Source organism: Melospiza georgiana, chromosome 1 (genome assembly GCF_028018845.1).
Source record: "Melospiza georgiana isolate bMelGeo1 chromosome 1, bMelGeo1.pri, whole genome shotgun sequence".
Taxonomy (NCBI): domain Eukaryota; kingdom Metazoa; phylum Chordata; class Aves; order Passeriformes; family Passerellidae; genus Melospiza; species Melospiza georgiana.
The window spans coordinates 114,673,332-114,693,985 of NC_080430.1; the positions used below are offsets into that span (position 1 = coordinate 114,673,332).

The 20,654-nt window shown below is 37.9% G+C and overlaps 1 protein-coding gene across 1 annotated transcript in view; it reads right to left on the reverse strand.

The window, feature by feature from the left end:
* Positions 1-20,654, reverse strand: part of ST18 (ST18 C2H2C-type zinc finger transcription factor) — a 100,618-nt gene that overhangs the window by 12,200 nt on the left and 67,764 nt on the right. Inside the window, exons 12-15 of the mRNA XM_058023327.1 lie at positions 13,564-13,809; positions 7,834-7,949; positions 4,594-4,656; positions 3,739-3,807 (exon numbers count right to left, since the gene is read on the reverse strand). Of these exons, the coding sequence (XP_057879310.1) occupies positions 3,739-3,807; positions 4,594-4,656; positions 7,834-7,949; positions 13,564-13,809 (494 nt within the window). The remainder of the gene's footprint in view (positions 1-3,738; positions 3,808-4,593; positions 4,657-7,833; positions 7,950-13,563; positions 13,810-20,654) is intronic.

Sequence of the window (20,654 nt, forward strand, 5' to 3'; positions counted from 1 at the left end):
ATATTTAAAACTAGTTTTCTGTGAACAATTAATTTGTCAAAAATCTGACTTCTTTTGGACATGAGCAAATTTATGCATTTATTCAAGCAAAATTCCGCATTATTTCAAATGAAGAAAGGGGTGAATTTTTTTAAATATAATATCAAAACATTTCATGATGACACTTAGTGAACTATATTTTTGGTGGAATGAATTGCCTCACACTGACAGCAAAAGTTAAGGTGGGGGTTTGCAGAGTGCCAGGACATGCTTGACTGTGTAGAACTAAATGTTGACCTGTTAAAGTGTGGGACGAGGACTGGGCACAACGTCATGTGGAGCAGGCAGCAAGGGCAGATGTCTGGAGAGTGTGAATGCTCACAAGTAAATCCAGAACACCTGCCAAAAACTAAGGAAATTAATTTTGGCTACTTGTTTTATCAGATGATCACAGATGGAAGGGCTCCCTGCATAGACTGGAGGTGGACTTTAATTCAAGAAAATCTTTTTGTGTGAGACATTCAGATCTGAAAGTCTGGGAGTTGTGAATGTACTTATAAAGGATACTGAACTAAATTTTATATCACCCCATCTGTAGTTACCACTTCTGACAGCAGACAGATTTCCAGCTGGATTGGACTCCAAGCTATTCTGAGGTCACTGAAGATTTCAGGGTGAGATATTGTCAGGACTAATGAAACTGTAAAAGGATATTTCAGGTAGGCTACTGACAAATAAGTAAAAAGCTTCATTAGCAAGACTCCTAATCTTGACAACTGGATTGGGTTTTCTAAATATTGGTTATATCTTTGTATGGATTGTGAAATTCCGGAACACAAAATACACCAAAAACCTATTGCCTTTCAATCAGTAATGCTGAGGAATTTCATCAGCTTTTAAGTGGTGTTTGGACTGGTGCCCCAGTTTAGGGAGTCATCCTCTATAATCAATTCCTGTGCAGAGCCAAGAAAATAAGATTTACATCAAAGGGCCAGAGGTCTCAGGACATCAAATTAAAAGATGTCAACCCTCAGGTGGGTGTAGGTTACAAGTTCTTTCACAATCCTTCCAAATTTGTTATTAAAAAATAAATCTCTGTGATTTCACATATAAATACTTGCAAATGGGCATTGAATACCTTCTGTTTTGTCCCTTTCTCCAAGAGGATTGCTTTATCTTTAAGAAGATGAACTACAATTACAAGTAAAATTTAAATGCTGAGCTGCAGGTTTAGGAGCATTTCTGGTACATTTTCTCCCTCAAAAGCTGAAATGCTTTTGATCAGAGGTGTTGGATATGAACTGTAGTCAAGGCAAACCAATGGAGGTCAGCTGAGAAAACCATTTTCTGAAATTGTTATACTACCTATGGAAGGCATTATAACTCAGTATAAATCAGTGTCAATGTTTTATGTGGGACCCATGTAGAAAACTGCTCAAATCTCTCATAAAACTTGACATTTAGCCACTGCAAAAATGAGTATAAGGGTAGGACTGACCACCTATTCCTAAAAGCTTCTGAATTGTAAGTAAATACCTCTCTAAAGTACATATTTAAAATTATTTAAGACTTGATAAGCAAGCTCTTTGATTAAATAGGATATCAGCTCCAATTTTCCCTTTTAGCTTTAAAATTTGAGTCATCATCAAACTTATGTTTTAAATTGACCACCTCAGATTGTTCTGAGCAGCAAGAATCCTCATATAGAAATTTTCTTGAATCTGAGTCACAGGCCCACTTTCTGAGCAGACCTTCCTTATTTCCAAACTGTGGATCACATGGAAGCCTTGTATCTTTGCTGGCATAGAGTTTCATAGTTAAAGCCAAAATCTTATCTTGATTCTGGCAAATTAAACATGAATAACATTTGGAAAAAAATACACAGCTTTTTCATATTCATGCCTAACTACATGAGGGTACTTTCCTGGCCTGATTCTATGAGCATTTCTGCCCTCTGCTCACATAGCAATGCTACAATTAACTATTGCTGTCGCTATACCAGAACAAGAATGATTGCAGCATTTTGGAAAAAGATTTAATTTAGAGAGAAGCAAAGTTTTGTTCAAAATATCACCTGAACCATGTTTGCAAGAACCTAAATAAGGTGGTACATTTGTGAAAAGTAATTTTATTTAGCCTTTTTTCCTTTTGCAAATTGTCTGTGAACAGATTTTGATTTTTGCTCTTTTTCTAGTTAATTGAAATTAAATGCTAACTGCGTTATGCAACATATTTCTGTCTGTGAAATGTCCATGAACTTTGACTTTGTCTTTCACAACTCACTTATTATACATGGCGTACAGTGTGCAGTTTGTCATTTAAGTCATATGCTGTTGCTCCTCTTTCCTTATGGCATGACCAAAACTCTAGAAGCTTTAGTGGAAAAATAACCATATTGGTATGCAAATTTACTTATTCACACATGAATGGGGCGGGGGGGTGATGCATGAGGAGCAACTATTCAAAATATTTGTGTGAGTGTCTTTGTATGGCAGAAAGCCAATAAAAGCAGGGACAAATATATATGACTCAGCAAATGACTTCGAATTTGTCAGCATTTCTGCAAGCCAGTTCCTTGCTAACCGTTCTGCTCTTCTAAAACAAACTAAACCTAAATTTTATACCTTTTGGGATCAGAAATGTCAAAAAATGCAGCATTGTGCCAGAGTGCCAGTTTACCTACTGGCTTTGTGAACTGCTTTGGACAGCTGCCTGTATAAATGTTCTTTCTTTGCTATTTTGCTGCATCTCCTGTACATTCAACTTCATACCATCAGTTCAGCATTTCAATTATAACTGAAGTTGTAAGGCTAGGGAATGAGACCACTAACATTGGATCTGGGGAAGCCAAACACTGCTTCAAGCCTAAACGTAGCCACTTCTGCTATTAATACTATTAGAAAAGGAAAATAGTGCCATGATCAGACTTTATTTTCTTCTATCTGGACTAGGGATGAACCTAAAGGACAGAAAGGACAGTCACGGGGTTCTCCCCTTTTTATATGCATTCATGAATTTTTCCAAGCCATCTATTATGGGATCCAATTTACAAGTTGCAGAGGGAAAGCTATGAAAGAACTCTAATTATCCTTCCCTTTTCCCCACATCCTTATTGACAAAGCCAATTCAATAACTAGATGACTGGTTGCCAGTGCCTCTCTTGACTACAGATTTTTGAAATATTCATATGTCCCTATACATCTGTCTATATAGCAAAGCCTGCACAGTCCTTTTGTAAGTGACATTTCATGGTGAGAATTATGCCAGCATAAAATATGACTTGATGCCTGCTTCAGTGGCATTAAACTCATAGTATAGGGTAGTGACAAATAAAAAAGGATTTGCAGGTATTCTGGTCTCATTTTTAGATTTATTCTAACTACATTTATTTCTTACTAAATAATTCCAATTAATTCTATCTGGATCAGTTGACAGATCCATCTTACATATTAGATAATTTCTATTCCTTTCTGATTCAGAAACACTGAGAAAACTGCATCTTTCCTAGTGTTCACAATTTTTGTCCCCCCAGGCCCTGATTAATTAATGACAATGAAGGGGTACGAGAAAAAAGTAAGACAAATGGAGAAAAGTAAACTTTATTTCACTCAAAAGCTTTCAAACCAATTCACTACACTTTTCAGGGAAAAGTTTCAGAGATACTGCTCAGAGCAATTCAAATTTACAACTTCAATAACACAGGGAACATGTTTGTGGAAGATAAAGAGCAATAACATTTGTGCTATTGTCAATACTTACTTGAGCTCCTGAGAGTTAGCAGCCATAAGGGATTTTAATGTCTTGTCAGCTAATGGGCACCCAGAAACACTGAAAAGAAAACCTGATGTGAAATATTTTACTAAACAAAAGCATTTATTTTTATCTAAAACACCAACATCCAGACAATTTATGATTTATATTGGTTAAAATTATACTCTCAAATATTTATTCTCGGCAAAAAGGACAAACATAAGGCTGCGGTTCTTAACTAAAAAAGTATGTAGTTTGGGACAAAGGTTTCTAGCTCCTGTAAAGCTTTGCTATGAGGGGACAGTGGTACACAGAATCCATCCTTTATGTTTCCTATATGAAGGACAGCTAAAGGATCTAGTCCACGTGGCTGGTAGAAAGCAGAAAACATTTCCATTCTGCTCCCAATGGAAATGTAGGAAATTGTTGTTTCAACACCTAGGTTGGCAGTAGGTTATTTTGAAAAAAGTATCTACTGTCCTCAGGTTATAATAGCAGATTATGAATTTCAAAGCCGTTCATAAAAAGGTATGCAGAAACCTCATTTATAATCAGATGCAACAGCATCTGTATAGAGACTGCTTGTACACTCAGGAAATGCAAACTTCACTAAATGACTTCTGCAGGTCTCAGCTGAGAAATGCAGCTACAGTAATAAGCATATGCTGCTTAACTGCCTCAGTGTATTAAGTCCACAACTTCACAAATATAACAAAATCAGGAAAAAAAAGCCACGTTTCTCTGTGGATTATTTTCTGCAAATTGTTTTTGAATACTTATCCATGGTTAGTGCAAAGGGGTTCAAAGATGACAAGAGCTACAAGTAGCTCTATTTCCTGTTTCAGGCTTCCTGTTGTTTCTTACCTGCGGTGTGAGGCATAGTTTCCTGTTACGTGACCGCTACCATCACATCCTGGCGTTGGACAGCTGTGCAGAGAAGAAGGAATGAGAAGTTAGGGTATATAAAATACACCACACAGCTCACCATACTCTGCAGTGAATTATGTAATGATCCTTAGGGCAGTCACGTTCATCATCACACACTGTCACGACACTGCAGTAATCTAGAAAAACCTCATTCTAGTTTTTAATTATTACTTGACACACAGAGGAAAAGAATTTTTCCTATTTCTACAATGCAAATAATTCAAACCCTTATTTTATCTGCATAGAGTTACCTTTGCATAGGTATTTTACTTATAAAGTGAGTTCTTAAAAAAACTATTTTATTATTGGCACAAAATTTTCACAGCAGTTCATAAATGGTGGAGCTGAAGTTTCTGATCTGACCTCAAGTATAACATACTGGAGGCCAGAGAACAGTAATATTTAAAATAATTTCTTTCACCTCTGACTAAAATAAGGCACCTTATTTAGAAACATATCAATATTTATTTACTGATGCAAGTGAGAAAGATGTTTGGATTGCTAGCAGAAGAGAAAGTACATCAATATTACATGTCTGAATTTCTGAAAGAGAGCAAAACTTTCTCAAGCTGTTTCTCAGATGAACTATGAAGTGATACAAAGGTTGTTTTGGTTTGGGAATGGTACTCTTTAAATTAATGTTCCCACCAAGACTCTGTAAACCATAGGCTGCTTGCTCCCCCTCCCTTCCTCCTTCCCCCGTGGCAGGTTGGAGAGTAGAATTGGAGGCACAAAGGGTGAAAGCCACATCTCAAAATAAGAACAAATCATTGGAAACAGCAATGAGATAACAAAGTGAATGGTAACAGCAAAAATATCCATAAGAAAGTGCACAAGATAGGCAAATGATTGCTCAGAACAGATTACCCAACCCCTGCCTTTGCCAAGTAAATGTGACTGGGAGGAAAACCTTCTCCCTGGGTGAGGTTATGGAATAACCCTCAGCCACCTCACCTCCTGGTTACTGCCAAGTTTAACCCTGTCCTGGCTGGAACCAGGTGCACATTTAACAGAACAAATATACTCATTTAAATAAAGAGATGGAGGCATGCTGGAGAAGATATTATAGTTTCTCTTTTTCCTCAGCCATTCTTCAGCTGTAACACTGAAGTCAAGCTGGGATACAGTCCTCTGCAAAAGAGGAAAGATACCAAGAAATGCAACTTGTGCATGGATGGGGGGCAAATTAAATACACCTTTGTACAGTACTTTGAAACACTCTAACCAACCCTGGAGAGTTGCCTTATAAAGAACTGTTTTTCTTTCACTGGAAATATGGATAGAAAGGGCAAGCAGATGCTGCACAAAAACTGTTAGCTAGTGCTCCATGCTAATGAAAAAAGGGGTGCCTGAGATGCTCACCTGGCTGTTTTCTCTGAGCTGGCAGAATGCTAGAAAGTTTTTCAAATCTGTAAAAAAGCCTTAGGAAGATATCAGCCTCATTTTCACAGCCCATTTCAACCTGAGCCACGCTGTTATGGCCAACAGAATTTACATGGAAAAATAGAAAGCACATACTAGATGGTGAGATTCATGCAGTAGTTTGCTCCAACTGTGCTAACCACATTCAAAATTTTTCTCTGCAAGTGCTTGTGTCATTTTAAAAGCTTCCTCATGATGGAGCCAACTGTACTGAATTTTTCAGTAAAATATCTGAGCTCAGTGGGATCATAGGAATGTAGTCTGATCTATATATTTCCTATGGATTCTTCTGATAAATTAAAACTATTCTTTATTTAATCTTTGGCACAATTACATTTTAGATACCTGCTTTTAGATACTTTTTGAACCTCTGTAAGTTCATCATTGCTCTAGTAAATACTTCGATGTTATTATTTAGGAGAGTAGAAAAGTATATTACAGGTATCTCAAAACAGGTCAGTATCACAAAGGAATAAATACTACAAAAGAAAAGCCATTAGCCTTCAGCAAATAAACTCAGTGATTTTTGTATGCATTTGTTTTAGAAGAAGAGGCAAGACAACCTGACCTGTAGCAATTTAGGTCATGAACTATGACTGCAGATATAATGTGGTGAGTAGACAACATGCAGACTGCATGACATGGGGGAAAGAATGGCTCTTCACAGCAGCTTGCCCCAGGGAAATGTAAATTCTAGGGACAGAGGCAGCTCTAACAGCTTCAGTGCCACGAGTCTGGAGAGCAGGACACAAGTTGGCGTGATGTGACTTGTTCATTCATGGGTGAGCCTGCAGTTGTGGGCTATCATCACAACCACACTTGTTCACAGAGACCTGCTCTGCTTTGGGATAAAAATAAAAGTGCCATAAATGATTGCTGAGTCCTGATTGACTATTACAGTGAAAACTCTATGTTAATATCAAAATGATATTGATGTGAACCCAAAGGGATTTTGTGAAGAGACTAGATGTGATTTTTAAAGAGTGACTTGAATTATGAGCTGCTTGGGACAATTTTAGTGAAAAATTCTAAACAGAAGCAGGCTATTTTACACAGACAGATTTAATAGAATTTATTTTTCATTCTAGATAGTAAAGATTTGGAACTTAACACAGAGCAAGTGCATCTCACTAACTTGGAAAAGAAAATATCAGTCTATAGTCCCAGGGTGTGAATTTCTACAGCCGCTGGATTTTCAGCAGGACTGAATAACTTATTCTGCTTGGAAGGAAGCAGATTAAGGACTTAAACCTGTTTCCGACAGGTTGGAAAGACCCATTCTGTATGGTATGTTGTCTTTTTTTGAACTCTGCATGTTTTCTCTCTGAGAAATCCTAACTGCCTCTACACAAGTTCTAAGCAATGGGTCTATAATGACGATTGTTCAATCAAAGCTTATTTAATTATATAAGCATTAGCAGAGGCAATCTGTAGCATGTTATGAAATGGTGTGGTGTGTTTTGCAGAAGAAGTTAAGTGCAAGTGCCCACTTGTAACCTATCTATCTGAGGAATAAGGAGTGGCACCCAGTATAAATTAGTCATTAATCTGTCCAGAACCCCCAGGCACACTCTGGCTTGTTGAAGCTCCAAACCTCATGTCTGCATATCCACAATGTGGAACTAACTACTGGCAGGGAATTGTGCAACTCTCCCTGCTCAGCTCCTGCAAATCTACTTCAAAACAGAAGTCAGAACTGCAGCATACCCAGTGTTTCCCAGGGCAAAGGAAAATGCAGCATTTTTTGTGACTCACGTGATGAGTTCCTTTTTGAGATCTCTTGAGTGGAGCTTGGGTTTAGGACTGGGTATGGAGACATCTCCTGGGTACTTCTTTTCCTCCATGTTTTCTGGAGAGCTCACTGGATCTTTCTGAAATATTAAATGAGAATGTAACAAAAGGTTTCTCTCTTCAAGTCCTCCCACACATTCCAGAAACAATTTAATTTGTCATGGCAAGAAGATAACTTCTTGAAAAGTAGAAAAAAAGTATTAAAAAGAAATGATGGAGAGAAATTAAGAAACTTTAGTATATCATAGTTTCAGGCTCTTACAGGCAGATATTTAAGACTGTTGTGTAAATATTTCTGAAAGCAGATGCTAGTTTAAGGAGACTATACAGGAGAAATTTTTGTTTGTTTAATTAGACAGTGATAAAGGCCAAAGAAATGTACGCAGAGAAAAGAGAAGTGGTTGTTGGTGGAGCAAAACTAGACTTTGGCAATTATATTCTTTTTATTTGCTGTGTAAGTACATTGCTGACTTTTGAACACGGTTGAAGTGGTGACCATTGCACCATAAATTACAAAATTACAATAAGAAATTTTAAAAAGTGTTATTTACATAAGCAAATGCTAATGCAAATCTTTTTAGATCTGTGGAATGGAATGTCCTGTTATCTTAGTGAAAGAGCATATTCTTGTTAAAATAAAAACCATAAAGAACAAAACAACTTTGAAGCTTTTTTAATAGCAGGCTGCTAAGGGTAGTTCTTGATTTGTACAATTTGTAAATCTAAATCATCTCTGCTACCATGCTGTTTGGTGGATAGTATGAATCATGAGCATTCGCTCCATTGGGAAGGCATTTTAGAAACTTGGAATCCTGGTAGGGAATGGATTTTCTGTTTTCTGAAAAATCTTCTTTTATAATTTCAAAATAACTTGGTTTCTACTGTTTTGAGACTTAATGCTTTCAATTATCATCTTTATGAAAGATAAGTATCCCTTTCTGGAGGGATGCTCAGTAGCTATTTTATCATTCAAGAATTCTCCAAAGTTTATAGCATCAATTATCAGACCTCTATGAATCCCTTCTTGGACTTCACGTTGGTTTTGTGATTCCATTCCAATACTCAGGTGTTTCCCAGAGATTACCATCTGTAGGAGCAGAAACTGCTGCCCATGGCTGAGAGGGGAAGGCCCCAGCCTCTGCTAAACCCACAGTGCTGGTGCCATGGATGCTCTGGGCTTGTGCAGCTGACAAATGTGCCAGGACAGAGGAGCAGGCTTGTGTGCAGAGCTGTTAACACGGAGCGCAGGGCTGAGTGGAATCTGGACTGAAAATGGAGTTTCTGCCTCCTGGGTCTTGTAAGCTCTGCAGGGGTGTTTCTTCTGATAAAGCTTCCATATGGTCCTCAATTCTGGCAGCTCATCTTTGCCTGTTTGGAGGCTGGATCCTCAATATGACATTCTTCTGCGTTCTGCTGCTGGCTACCTACTGCCTACTCTAACTCACGCTTCACATACGTATAGAAATGATGCCATATTATTGCTGTATCAATTACTACTGATTTTTTAAACAACATTTTTGGGGTTAATTTGTTTGAGAATAATCTAATCTGATACAAATATAGAAAGCAAAAATACCTATATTCAGCTCTACTAAACACTCGCAGTAATTAATGAGTAATTATTTTAAATAAATAGAAAAATCCTCATATATTTCAGGCTTGGGGAGCTATAATTCTAAAGGAGAACTTCAGATAAGGAGCAACAGAGAAAGTTAGCAACTACAGAAGGTCTTGATGTTAGTGCAGCAATAACAAATGATTGAAAGTCTTCCAGACATGGAAACTAAAATGCTAAAATGCAAAAGAGGAAAAATGGATGTCAGCTTTGTTCAAGACCCAAGAAACATCAAAGATATTTTCCAAAGTTGGGTTAAATCTTGTTCCCAGTGGCATATAGGAGTAATTTTGGCAGTGGCACATAGGGGTGATTTTGCCATGGGTATTTGAATTCCTGACTACTTCTATCCACAAGTTCTGACCTACCTTTCTTACAAACACATAAGTGCAATCAGGGATCGTCACTGGTACGAGTTACTGTAAAACTGAAAGTTCCCCAAGGAAACAACCAAAAATGCCAATACCCTGTTGCCAGCTAGAAGTAATCAGATGTCAAAATAACTTCAAAAAACACAGATAAAATGGTTTCCAGTTAATTTAATGGAGGTTAAAGAAGAGTGGTTCATCAGTTTCCTGTCTAACAAGTAACTCTGCCAGGCTACATCTGCATCACTGAACTGATGTGTGTTTCTAAAAATTTAAAGCACGCTTTGCCTGGATCCATGTTTCTAAACCAGCCATACATCAGCCACTTCCACTTCTTCTGAGAGCAGCCTGGATTAAGGGGTGCTGAAAAGGACCTGCTAGCACTCCACTGTGATCCTGATCTGGGTCATGTACCTCAGGATGCACCTGCAGCACACCAGAATTGCCCTAACTGTTTGTGTTGCAGGCTATGTTCATATTTTCATATGTGTAACCTGTGTTCTTTGTTTATAATGACAGATATTCTGATCTTTTGCTGGTGATGGACCAGAAACTTTGTGTGTGAGTGTGTGTGTGAGTTTTTCATCATGTCACTGTCTGATACCTGCTGCACAGAGCAGACTGATGGAGAATTATCTATATGCAAGTCTTGACAAAACACTACAGTATTGCAGTTCACAGCTTCATTTCACTGAGTCATTTAATAAAAACAAGACTTCATGGTGAAGCCTGACAGGAATACACCTATATCCGCCAGTATAACTGATATAGAGTGTTTAGAATTGCAGTATTTTAGTTTTCTATCTTTAAATAGTTAGAGTTTTTTCAAAATCTTAATGGCGAATTTCCTGAATTGAGATATTAAGATTTCTAATTTTTTTAAACTAAAGCTATTCACACACATACATACAGAAACAACAACAATTTTATACAGTTTTTTTCCTAGTATATTTCCCAGGAGTAAAGAAGATATATATAGACATTTAAATGAGTGACTTTTTAGTCACCTTTAGTAATTTTCTTAGTTCCTTGAGGGATACTTGGTGTTATTCAAGCAACATAAAATCTTCATATGTGTAGAAGCTGAAAATCAGGACAGTGCACTGGAAATGCAGGCAAAGGAATACCGAAACTCTGCCTTTCTAGAACATTACATCACTACATGTGGCCCAAATGGTGTTGCATCTGTCTGAAACACAGAAGGTCAGAAATAAAGAACAAATACTTTTTGATCCACTGCACTTAAGACTAAAAGCAGAGCATCATGTCTTGGCTTGTGTGCTTCTCCAGCTATTTATCTTTAGAGGGAGAGATAATCCTTTGGGAAAGCACCTTTAGCACTTCTCTCTTTCTGATATGTTGGGTGATGATCGTCACAGCTAGTCAAGCTCAACTGTATGAATAATTTTTCCTTTTCAATTTGAATGGATTTATAGTTAAATGCTATTAAAATCTAAAGAATTTCAGACTAAAAGAAAAATCAGAGCCATCCCAATTGGTCCAAGCACTACTATTTCCTGCAAAGAGCATGTGTGTATTCATGCATGCACACTACTGAAAGAAAGCAAGCAATGATACTCCATTAATGTACAGATGGAAGTTTATATTGATTTCAGCAAAGACCAGAACATAATGGTAACATGAATAACAGATAATAGCATCTGGCACTTTTAACATTTTTAAGCCCTGAAATCTTTGGAGAACTGACAGTTGAACTAACTGACAGCTCTAGTTATTTCTCAGCGCTTTCCTTTTGGAGAGATTTTGAGCTTTTTCCAAATTCGGATTTTTTTTTTTTAAGGGGGCATCTGGACAGGCTATTTTGCTGAGAGAGAGAGAGACAATATTTTCTGGAAATTACCACCAAAATTAAGCAACTGTTGTGCATATGAACCAGATAACAATGAATTAGAAATAGATATAATCAGTCATTTTCTTTGCATAAGGATAACTGCCAGTCTTTGATTTTGAAAACCGAGCCTCTGGCCCTGTTATCACTGGATGTATCAAGGCTCCCTGGGACACCAAAATCCCACAGCAGAGATCTGGGGCCAGATCTTCAATTAGGGACAAAATGCACAGTGTCAAAGCAGCAAGTGCAAGGGGCACCAGTGCCTGAGTGCATTGGACCAATATGTCCTGTTGGGCAGTTTAGTTGCCTCCAATTCCCTGTGCTGGAAAGAGACAGGGAAACATCCAGACACCCATCCTCGCCTTGTGAAAGTCAGGCATGGACTGGGGGCTGTGGAGGTGCTCCTGTCTTGGCTCTTTTGCTGAGCTGCGATGGCAGCAGGGAGGAGGAGTGACATGACAGGTCCCCTGCCAAGTCTGTGGCAGCAGGGCAGTCCTCTCAAAGCTGGATGTGCCTGCTCATCCTGCAGCATGAATGGGAAAGGGCCTGGGCCCTCAGCCTCCTGCTTCAGGTCAAACCCTCTCCAAAACCCTGGGACACGGATTGTTCTGTCATTGGTGAGATAGAGACCATCACTAGCCCCAAAGAGGAGACTGCAAAGGGCTCAAGACAAGCCAGCCTCCAAGAAATGCAAGCTTTTTCAGTGGACACATTGCAACCTTCTACCCAGTGCTGGTAGATTGTTTCCCTTATGCAAATGAATTATCTTTAAATTCCAGGTGGTTTTTGAACTGGATGCCCTGATCCCCCAACCTCAATTATAAATAGCTTTACCCCATCTATGTTTTCTTGAAGTGTCAGATTTGATTTTTGGATAAAAGATAATGTCATATTAATATAATGATCAAATTCTATTACTAGATATATAAAACCAAACAAGGAGCAAGTAGTATAAAACCTTCCAACTAGGACATCTTTTATTTTCTTTCTGAAAGCTGTAACATAGGCTTTTATCTAATCAGCCTTTTATAGAGCTGGTGATCCCTTCCTGATTTAAGAAAACTGAAAACAGTCCATATCCTGAAAGTCAGGCTTATGAAAAAAAAGATATTAAATTGAACTTGCTAGCAAAGTAGAAGAATAAAAGAGAAAGGCCATAGTAGACTATGCTGCCTTGTTTTCAAGACAGGATAAACAGATATGAAAGAGCAAAACAGAAACAAAACCAAAATTAGGACAATTATTGATTTGGAAGTAACACTCTAGAAGACTGATCACATAAGTTGCAAGTTGGAGATCTGACACTCAGTGGCAGAAATTTATTGCAGGATGTAAAATAAAAAGTTTTCCAGTAAAAGAATGTTACAGACAAGATTTTAAGTCTGAGTTTAAATGCTTAGATAGCAAGTCATCTAGAAGTCTAAAGAGTTGGTATGGAAAAATTGTCTTTTGTTTCAGCATGAAAAAACTCTCTTGGTTTGATTTAATTTGTTTGGGTTATTTTTGTTTTGTTTTTCCATTTTCCCCTGGTGATTGCTAGTCCATTTGGGTGTTTGTGTTACAAGACTGAGCCATTAGGAACAAAATTTAAAAAGCAGCCTCTAATGATGGTAACCTTTGTTTACCTTACCTTAGAGACTTACAGACATTAGCAAGTAGGCTCTGAAAGCAAGATTTTCCAAAGTGAGTAGTGGGTTTGTTTTTTTATATCCCATCCAAGAGACCATTAAAACCAGATCAGTGCTCACAAGCCTCTACCTGTGGAAATTGATTCCCTTTAAAGTGTACTACATGGTCCTAAAGACCATCATATGGTCTCTCATGCAAGGGAGAAAGTCACTCAGAAATTGAAAAAATACCTCTTTTTCTTCTTCTTTCCTGCCATGGGTCTTGCTGTAGTTGATTGGTGTATCCCAGCCTTCCTGTTCACAAAGTGCCTGGTAGAAGGCTGCATTTACCAGGATGCTACTTGCTTTGAAAGGAGAAGAGGTGGGAGTGGGAAGTGCTGTGCTGGAAGAAGTGAGAGGCATAACTTTGTCTTGGCTTCGATTCTTTTTCATGCTCAAATCCAGTGTGCCATTTTCATCCACTTCTATCTCAGCTCCCTGACATGCAACAGGAAATAGAGACATGTTTAGATGTGGACGTGGTAAGGCTGTAGAATAACCATGTGGTGCTTTTAAAGGATAAATATAAATGCACGCTCTTATTTAAATTTATCTGAATCTAAACCCAGCTTTTCGATTTATGTCAGTTAATGTCCAACTCTTAGGCAGACTTAAGGGTAGCTTCAGTAATGGTATCCCTGCATCTCAGCTTAAACATAGTAAGTAGAATTTAAATAAGATGCCACTAAACCATAACCTATACACCCTAAATCTAGTTTTATTTAAAAAAAGTTTAGCTTTAAATCTTCTTGATCTTTTCACTCTTACAGAGAACTATGACCCCAATTCACAGTTAAAAGCATTAATGCATTGTTTAGGTCATCAACAGCATTACTATTACATATCCTCCCTTCCCCCCACACCCTGGAAACGTTACAACATCTGCATCATGGTGGGGGAGAAGGAGGGGGAAAGAAATACATCTAAAAGTAGCACAGTAGGAGAAATTTTCACTGGATTTTCTACATCACTTGAAACGCTCTACTGCCTTTATCATAATTTGACTAGGCCACTAAGGCACAGGTCTGCACTGAGACCAATAGATGGGGAGGTACAGGAGGATTTTGGAGAGGTTCTCCCTAATGGAGATATTCTGCCTGAGTTAACAAACCCTTTGTTTCCTGGGGAGTACAGCAAAGAGCAGCCTCTAATTGCAGAGGTGTGTGTGCAGTCTGGGGAGAGACCCAACCGCTATTTCCAGTCTGGGAGAAGCTCTCCTGCTCACAAAAAGGGGCAAATGCTGCTTGGGTGTACAAGAACAAAGGAAGGAAATGTCATTGATCTGCCTTACACCATTTGATCACAGAAAAAAGAGGATAAACTCCTCTTCTTGCAATGGTAAAAAGCTGCTGAAAGTGCAGTTTTCTAATGTAAGCAACAAAAATTTGCTCTCATGCTTAATATGCTTGCTGCATATTGACATATCTTCTATATAGGGATGAATATAAGACTAGTCCTTGCTGTTGCCAACATTTGCTGAAGGCACCTAGGGAAAAAGATGAAATGTGGCTTCTGGAGGACTAGTTTGTAGTCTAGTTCAGTGTTTTCCTCAATAATGTGGAAAGCATTCAAAGACTATGGAGATAAATAGTCATGTCAGAGATCTACGAATAGAATACTGTAATTAACACTGCTCATTGTGATCACTACTATTTTTAATTTGAGTCACCACAAAGCTTGGATGACACTTGGGAATTTGGGGTAGATGTGTGCAATGCTGTGTAACTGTAGGAGACAGCTGTATAAACCTAGATTTCCTACCTTGAGTAATAGGAAACTCATGGTGTAAATGAATCACCCAGATGTTGTGTTGTAAATAGAAAAGAGTCAGGCACGCCCAGGGGGCAAGTTTGTCTGTCTTTCTTAGACCTCTTCCTCAGAAAGGCATTGGCAGGAGGAGCCCCTTTCTTCTTCTGACCATTAAATATTGCTGGGGCATGATGATTCGTCAACCATCCAATTGCTAAAGATAAGGCAGTCAAACCTGTCCTTGCCTGAGGATCTTTAGAGTTGTGGTGAAAGAGAGAGCTCTTCCCCTCTGCTGAAAGTGTGGCACGGCCACGCTGGGTGGAGCTTCCTTAGTGCAGCCTGGCCTTCTACCACTGCCAGTGCCAATGAATAATTCAAAGGTAAAATGTGATTGATTAAATCTTCTGAATCAGAAGGAAAATACTGGTGGTAGATGACAATTTAAGGCCTGTCAACCTCTCTTCACTCAGCCAGCATGGCTCCCTTTTGCATCCATGCAGATGCCCACCTAGGCTGAAGCACCAGCAAGCCATCTGCTTGTCCCTGGTTCAGAAACTCAGGCACCTCTTATGTTTGCTTCTCCCACACAGCCAAGTTCACATTTTCAATCACACAGCTTAAAGAGAGAGATGTTTTATTATATTTATGGGAAGTAAATACACTTCTAATATGTTCATACTAAGACGCTTTTGTTATATCTTTCTGCCCCTTTTTAGTAAATAGTTTAATCTCCTGTGATAGTTTTAAGCCCTGAATTTGACAGTGCAGCTTATCCTGGATAATAACTTAGTAACCACAACATCTTATGCCATCTGTATAATATCAAATACATTTTTATACCAGCATTAATAAACCTTAGTTACAAAAATCCAAGATATTAACTATATCAGTGCCAAGCACACACTCCAGGATCTGACAATACAGCTCTGCTATGATCGCCCCAGTGTTTTTTGGCTTTGTAGTTGATATGTAACTATAGCAATGAAACAGAGCTACAGTAATCAAGTTTAATGACCAATGTAAAGTAAAATGCTAAATATTGTAGTTGCTGACATTTTTCATAATAAAAAAACTTGGGTTAAGTCTGCACAACCAACATTCACATAAAATTCCAGACCTCTGTGACAGATGGCTTAGGAAAAGAAGCCATGTGACTGGGCTGCAGTAGTTTTATAGTGCAAAACCCATAAATAGTGCAGATTCTCTCTACTGAAAAAATATCTACTACTCAGAAGGTAACAGCAGCAGCAAGAAGGACCAAAAACAATCAAGGTTTCCTTCTTAATGCAACTTGACATAGAATAATATCAGAAAATCATTCTCTCTGAGAAACAGATACCAATAGCCTCCACAAGGAGCTCTGACTGATAAGCAGAACATTTACTATCATGGATATTTAAAGCTTTCTCAACACTTGCCTGAAATTCATGTAGAAGTTGGGTTCTCCAACACGTACCTAATTCCAATCAGGAAAGGCTGGGTAGCCAAAGTGTGTTTGTGAAGTAGTGTGCAGATGGAGTTTAAGTGAGCTCACAGATGCACGCAACAATTAAATAAAGGCATGGGAAAAACGTCCCCTTTGCCCACTGCAGAACTGATCACAGGTTCACAGCATGGCTTTTTACTCAGAATGGTATAAAAGAGCTATTGCTTTGGTGCCTTCCTAGCAAACTCCAAATGGCAGAGCAAAAAGAGGGAAGTCAGAGTTATTGCTCCAGTTTACATTCCTACTCTGATCCCACCCTCCTCTCAATATGTCTACTTTGCTTGCTTTTCCACATTTATTTTTACATCAATTTTTAAATGGAACTAAAAAGGCACAAATGGCAAATGGGAAAAAATGTTAGAGCAGTGCTCTGACATGCTGACAGAAGATGGCACTTACTATGCTTAGCTCAAGCTTGTAAAGGCTGTGTTCTCCTCACTGAAGGCAAGATCTTATTACTGTTGACTCTAGTGCATGTGTGAACAGGCCTATATTTATGCATTTATCATGACATATTTAAAATACAGCTACTAAAACAATGTAAACTGTTCTGATTATTCCTTAAAACTCTAAGCAAAACAAAGATGAAAATGTAATTTTTAGCTTCCTAACTTATGTTTGTTTTAAGCTGTGTAAATCTTTGCAGCCTGATTTTGATCTTACTCACATTTATATTTACACTGGTGTAAACCAGGAAAATATCCACTGAAACAATGAAGAAAAATCAAGGAGCATGATAGGAGACACACAGTAATTAAATTCAGGTTACTTCTTACCTACTACCTCATAAGTGACAGTCTAATCCCCCCACCTCACATTTTACAAGCAGCTGGTAAAAGGATTCAAGAAAAAATAATTAAAGAAAAATGATGGGAGCACATTTTCTTTATTCTAGTAGCTATTCAGTGAAAAAAATAAGGTACAAACAGTAATTTATTACCAAAAATGAAGACTTATATAAATATGAAAACCAAAACAAAAAAATGGTCTCTATACTCCCCAACTGCTTTCTACAATAAAGTCAATCTTTCTTTCAGCCTTATCTTATGACATAAATATTAGGGAATATTTTCTAGTACTTAATTAAGTCCTGTCCTTAGAACTGGATTACAACAGCTAGGACAATAAAGGATGCTATTTTTTTGTGTCAAATTTCTCCTCCATTTTTTCATATGCTTTTGGACCATCTGATCACTCATAACATTTAATACTCTCCAAAGTCTCCAGTAATGATTACAAGTTAAGCTTTATCTCAGCTGGATCAGAAAGAGTAAATTATTGTGTCTGCATGTATCTTATTTCAAGCCTGTGACATAAGGGACATTGTGCCATGACATATAAGAAAATTCATGTTTTCTTTGGTTGGTATCAGTCATGGAACTTAATGCTAAGCAAGTCCAAAGGAACAACATGATCAATGATTTGCATTCCTCCAGCAGTTCAGTCTGATTTGGAAAGCTCAAAAGAGCTCTTAAGTTCTGGTACTGGGAGTAAATGAGACTCCTATCTTGCCACGTGTCTGAATAATATTCTTAATACAAGTCCATCCTAAACGGTTCAATCTTTCCTATTCCCAGCCAACAAAAACACATGGACCAGGTCCTCCATTTTTCACACCTAAATTTAAGCAACTGAGTGCTTCTGCAGAAAATTAAAATATTAATTTGGGTCGAAATGAGAAAGCTTGTAACAGCCCAACAACATCTGAGACAAAAATGGAGTCACAATTTAGGCCCCAAGCAGTTCACAAATTAAAAAACAGCTAGCCAAGAAGGTACTTAGAGAGCAATATGCACAGCAGTATTACAGGATGGTACCTAGTGATGCTCTTGGATGATTTTTCATCCAGTATTTAGGCTTTAAGGTATTTGGAGTAAAGAACTGCCTGACAAACATGCTGAGTGCTAACTACAGTTTTTAAATAATTGATGCAATTTTCACTGTCATCAGTATCCAAGAATGGAGAGATAACACAATTTTGTTCAAAAACTAGAATTTAAACTTTAAACATTTTTAGCAAGTGTGATTTTATTTTTGCATTTTTTGTTGTTGTTTTATTTAAAGGCATACTGTGCATATGCCATTTTGTCTAAACAGGTGGGAAAAACACCAAAACAGTCAACAAAATGTTTGGCAAGCAGTAGTGATGAGGATACAGATAAACTATTGCCTGCAGCTACCTCACTGAGACATGTGTGGTGAGGGCTGTAAACAGGGGAGATCCCTGGAAGTTATGATGATGTGGATTCTTGCACAGAGCTAGAAACTGCAGGCTAAGCCTCCTAGGGGAACCCTTCTGCTGACTTCTGTGGGAGCTGAATGAAGCTACACCAACTGCAAATCAAGAACAACCAGGAGACTGCCTTGGGGTACTGACTGCATGGGAATTGCCTGGTTGGGATTGTATTCGGGGGAAAAGTTTACTGCAGGCTGTATGGCTCAGACAGTGCAACATTAATGTTGCATTAATTATTTTGAAAACTACATCATCAAAGTATCTGATGATCTTACTATTTTGTATGCAACTGACACATGATTCATAGGTAAAGTTTAAGATTAATTTTACTGCTCATTTCAGAATAAATGTATTATTTTAATGGCTTATTTTTTAAATTAATACTTTTTAAACTTGGGATATTTGTCAAATCACCTTGAACATAATGTCTCTTTGGAAGTTTTTCTCGCTAGTGGTACTGTTAATGTGAAATGTGACTTCTCTATTCTTGCTACTCTTTCTCTTCTGTTGTCTTGGACTCTCCCTTTTGAACTGATATGTAGAGAATATTTGAATATCCATTTGAATATTGGACATATTTGAATGTCCATCAAATTATTGAAATTTGGAACTATGTTAAAAGATACATTTACTTTTTCATTTAAATGTTATCTGCATATACAGGAAAGGAGTGAATAACCAGGGTAAACCATCTCACTTTCTAGGAGAGGGACAATGCTTTGGGGGTCAATAAATAAAATTTAAGAGAAAAAAAGAAAAAGAGATACTTGGCAACACACTTGTGCTAAAAAGCATTTTGTTGTTTTCCCCACTTGTTTAAGCAAGGCAACATATGCATGCCTTGAGAAAATACAAGAAAACGCCACTTACTTGAAATGTTTGAACTTTACCTTCTGCTTTTAAAACTTAGAAGCACAATATTTTTACATCTCTGACAATTGTGCTACTGGCAAAATATTTCCAGCAAGACTGAGAATTCCTCTGCAGTCTCACATACCCTTGTACTACAACCACACAGCCTCCCATCTGTAAGGAACCAAGGACTGGATTGCTGCGAGGCTCCTGATGCTCAAACACCTTTACAAGTCAGGAGCTTTGATCTGCTGAAGTATTGACGATGCTAATCAGGTTTTCTTAGAAAAAGGAATAAAAGGGTGTTTCAAGGGGCAGGGCTGAGACACTTGATACTGTGGGGCTCTGAACACAGCCACTCCACACAGTTATTTTCAAATGTGTTGAATGTGTGTGCTGTTGAGTAGAAAAAGGAAATATTTGACTCTGTAGTAATGTGTTGCGTTATTTGAGTTCAAATACAGATAAAGTCTCAAGAGGGTTTTTTAATAATCTAAAAATTTTTAAGATATTCTAGCAATTAAACATTTACATTTGTGGCCACCACCAGCCACAAAACAATTCAGAAACACTGATAAATAGTATTTTATTGTTTCATATTTTAAAATTAGAAAGTGCCTTCATTGAGGAGAGTCTGGCAACTTAATTCACAAATTTTTGGTTTGAATCCTGTACGATCAAGGTAATAAATATCCAAAACCAAATAAAAATCCGGTTTGTGTGCTTTTGGACACCAAATCTGTTTGGGGCTTACTTGTCTGTATTTTGGCCAGAAGCTAATTCTGATTCTTCTGTCAGATGTTTTGTAGCAGTATGCCCTCCAGAAAGTCTGGCAAAAGTGGAGGCAGGCAGATAGCAAGGTAGGCAGGTGATTTTCTTTCAGGCTGGTTTCCTGGCTGTGAAAAAGGAGTCAGCTATGTGCCCCAAGTGCCCCTCTGTGTCATTACTGTTATGTTCGCT